We start from the raw sequence: 4,159 nt of genomic DNA, 5'->3' as shown, positions 1-4,159 counted from the left end.
CGGCTGCACAGTATGGTTTACAGCTGCTAGAGTGCCAGACTGAACTGCAGAATCAGTTGGATGAACATCGTAATGAAATGATGACCATGACTGAGGTAGGACTGGATTCCTCTGTTTACAAGGATATGCTTAACTGTTGAAGATTTATTTTGTCTGCTAATTTCTATTTTTTTCTAGAGCTCTAATTTCTATCCCCATTAGTAGTACAATTTTTTTTTTTTTTTTTTTTTTTTGTTTTCTTTTTTTTTTTTTTTTTGCGGACCCAAGGATTGAACTCAGACCCTTGTGCTTGCCAGGGAAGCACTTGTCCTACTGAGCCATCTCCCCGGCCCCCGCCATTAGTAGAATGAACTGAATGAATTCCCAATATTTTCAATACAGTGTATTGAGTTTGAGAAATCAAATTATGATTGTTTCCTTTACCTCATTTGCTATCAGATTTGTATTTTCCACATTGGCCTAGGTGACTACTCTTATTTTAGAGCTCTAAATGCCCTGATCCCTTAATCCTCTCCTTAAGTCTAAATTTAAACTCTCTTAATGATTATTTCAAACTTGATATAAACGGAGTAGAATCCTTTCCACTAATCAAACATCCCTTTCTCACTTTCTTAGTAAATAGAATCATCCAGCTAATTGAGCCAAAAACCTAGAAATCTCAACATTTAACACATCCACAGTTCTGCAAATCATTATATTCTAAAGATTTGAATATCTATGTAGGTCACATCAATGTAGCTCTTCTAGTTCAGACTACCATCATTTTTCTATTAGACTAATACTCTAGTCTTCTAACCATGTTGCTTGCCTCCATCCTTGCCATTCATTGATTCATTATAAACTTAGTAGCCAAGCCAGGTTGTGCTAGAGGACTTCATGAAAGATCATGTCGTCATCTTCTTGAAAACCATAAGACATCAGTCACATATCCAACAAGTCTGAGCTCTCTGGGTTTGTAGATCCCTGTGCAGTTTGAACTGTGCCTATTTCTTTTATTCTAAACACTAATAGGGATTAAACCCCAGCCCCTTCTAATAATAACTAAGTGCTCTACCATTGGATCACATCCCAAGCCTTGCTTATTGTTGCTGAGGTAGGGTCTTGCAAAGTTGCACAGGCTGGCTTTGCCTGAACTTTGTACCTCTAGTCAGACTACTTTCCCATATCCTTGATTAGACTAAACTTGCTTTGTGAGCATTAAATTATTTCTTCCTACTGAATTATTTTTTTCTCCATTCTTTATGTATTGAGTCCTCAACCCTCAGGTTTCATTTAGCTGTCACCTTAGCAAAGAGGCCCATCCTGATGATGTAATGGAAAGTTTCTATCATTCACTCATAATTCTTTGAAGTGGTAATTATTTCCAGGATTCTAAGTTCCATAAGTGGAGAGTTTTTGTTTTTTCATTTTTCTTGTTTACTGCTGTATTCCTAATGTCTGGAATGCAAGTACTTGTTTAATGAATTAATTTGTTTAATGTAGTAAATAGTGTATTTAAACTTAAATCTCAGAATTATAATTATAGTAAGTAAAAACCAATGATAACCTTTGTTTTTCCATGGAATACCCCTGTTGATCAAGAATTCAATACCGAGTTACAAAAGTAAAGATAACAAGTCTAACAAAGAAAGTTAAAACCATGTTACACTTGTTTTAGTGAACAACTCATCAAAGTTATGTGTTCAACAATTAATGTTTTTTCTACCTTTTTTTAAAATAGAAAGGCTTTGGGGAACATAATGTATGTTTTAGGTCTTTTTCTCTAATTGAATTTTGTTTTATCTTTGTAGTATTTGGTGAAGGAGTTTTTTTGTGGTACCAGGGATCAAACTTGGAACCCAGCACTTGCCAGGCAGGCACTTATGTTGCTGAGCTATCTTCCTGATTCCCCCCCCCCCCCTTTTTGGTGAATGAGTTTGAACTAATACCTTTTTATCTCTATCCTTATAAGTAAGTGAAAGCCCTTTTAATACTTTTGTCTCAGCCCTTTATCATTCTGGTAGTCATTTTGTAAACAGTTGTCAGATGACTGTTTTAAAGTACAAGGGCCTGAGTTTCTACAAAAAAAATCCCTGTTTCTACAAAAAAAAAAAAAAAAAAAAAAAATTGCTATCAAACTAGTAATGTTCACTAGGAAAATTTAAATGCTGATAAATCATTTAACTTCCGTTTTCTCCCCTAGCAGAGGTTACTTGATACATTGACATGCTGTGGAGCAGTTTTTTACTTACTTGATAGAGCTTAGAAACACTTATTTTTCTAGCATGGACTTGGTTTGTAGTACTAGGGATTGAACCCAGTATTTATACTGTGCTGCATTTGTAGCCTTTTTTTTTTTTAAATCTTGAGACTGGGTCTCTTAAGTCACTCAGTTGCACTACGTGGATGTAACTTGACATCTTTCTGCTTCAGCCTCCCAGAGTGCTGAGGTTAGAGGCAAACATCCTCATAAGAAAAGTGACTACAGGGGCTAAGGAGGTAGCTCGGTGGTCTAAGCACCTGCCTGGCAAGCTTAAGGACTCACATTGATCTCTGGTACCTCATGCCATGCAAGCCCTGGAACCCGAGGCATGCCTGGCCAGCCACCAAAACTAGGCATGATGGCGCACACCTGTAATCCCAGCACTGGGGAGGCTGATACAGGAGGATCACTTTGAGTCTGATCTGTGTAGTGAGACCTTGTACCAAATAAATAGATTTTTTAAAAGGTGATGATAGTATAACAAGATATTTTAAGATTTCACATAGTTACTAATAGTATATTGTTGTAATTTTTCTATTTTATCATTTGTTATGATGTGTTTTATTGTGCCTCTTGAAAAATTAAACTTTATCAAACAAATGTATGACTAGAAAAGTTATAGTATCTATAGGGCGTGGTATTTTTTGATGTTTCAGGAATCCACGAGGGTCTTAGAAGGTATCCCCCGCAGGTAAAATGGTAATGACGTCTGACCCTGTACTGAAGCTTAGACCCCCAGTCTAACCTATTAAGTAGCTTCTCCTTCTGTTATAATGTATAAGAACACATGACATCTAGGCCCATGTCCCCTTGCCACTTTAAAATCGCTTCCTTCTATAAACCTACTCTGGTCTTGCATTTATCCTTGGTACCAGTTTCTATGAGGTATTTTATGTGCTGGCTTCCTCCATTAAACTACTCTTCTTGAGACCAGGCACTGTGTTTTATTTATAACTGAATTTCTGTTCACCTGGCATATTTGCTAGGTTCTTCAACATTTGGAGAGTGGATGGAAGGATGAAAGGTTGAATGTCTCTGTAAGACTTATCTCTAGGCAGTGTTCTGATCCTTTGCTATTAAATCTACTTTTTCTAGATCTATTACAAGTGGACTCCATATCTGACAAGATTCTGTTTACCAAATTTAAAGAATAGTTTAATTACTAAAAAAAACCTATTAACTAAAAAGTAGCTTATTTTCCTAATATTCAGTCAAATGTGTAGTTTTTTATTCTATGCCAGGTGATAGAAACTCAGTTATAAACAAAACACATTGCCTGGTCTCAAGGAGAGTAGTCTCAGGGAGCAAGCAAGCACATAATCAGCAATAAAATACCTCATAGAAACTGGTACCAAGGATAAGTATAGGACCAGAGTAAGTTTATAGAAGGAAGCCATTTTAAAGTGGCAATGGGACATGGGGCTAGATGTCACGTGTTTTTATACACTATAATGAGATCAAATGGCACTGCCATGGCAGTTGTTCTTGCAGCCCAGAGCAAGTACCTTATGGTACAGGTCAATGAGATTTTCATTCTGTGGAATCTAGCAAATGCCTCCCACTATGCCATTTCTCCTTCCCAGTACTGGCTGCTAAAGACCTGTCGATTGGAAAGTTGTAACCTCAAATCTTTTCTAGGACCAAGCCTGAACTAACTTCAGTGTGAGTGTTTTGAGACTACTCTCGTCTCACAGAATACTTCAGGGCTTCATTAAGGTTGATTAGCAATGAAGTTATTCCACATTTACCATGTGTTTGTTACATGAGAAGCAGCAAATGTAGAACTAGAATGAAACATTTAAAGGTAAGAACTGATTATATTTAATGGCTTTAAGTAATTTTCATGTAATTGAATTGTAAATGAATCTATTTTCAGAATTATAAACAAGAAAAATATGCTCTTCAGAGAGAGGTTGA

General features: G+C 36.4%; 1 protein-coding gene across 1 annotated transcript in view; it reads left to right on the top strand.

The window, feature by feature from the left end:
• Spdl1 (spindle apparatus coiled-coil protein 1) overlaps positions 1 to 4,159 on the top strand; it is a 61,357-nt gene that overhangs the window by 22,280 nt on the left and 34,918 nt on the right. The window contains exon 3 of the mRNA XM_023721784.1: positions 4,117 to 4,156. Coding sequence (XP_023577552.1) covers positions 4,117 to 4,156 — 40 coding nt within the window. The remainder of the gene's footprint in view (positions 1 to 4,116; positions 4,157 to 4,159) is intronic.

This window comes from Octodon degus, unplaced genomic scaffold (assembly GCF_000260255.1).
Source record: "Octodon degus isolate 3935 unplaced genomic scaffold, OctDeg1.0 scaffold00085, whole genome shotgun sequence".
Lineage (NCBI taxonomy): Eukaryota > Metazoa > Chordata > Mammalia > Rodentia > Octodontidae > Octodon > Octodon degus.
This window is presented reverse-complemented; position numbering and strand designations above follow the sequence as displayed.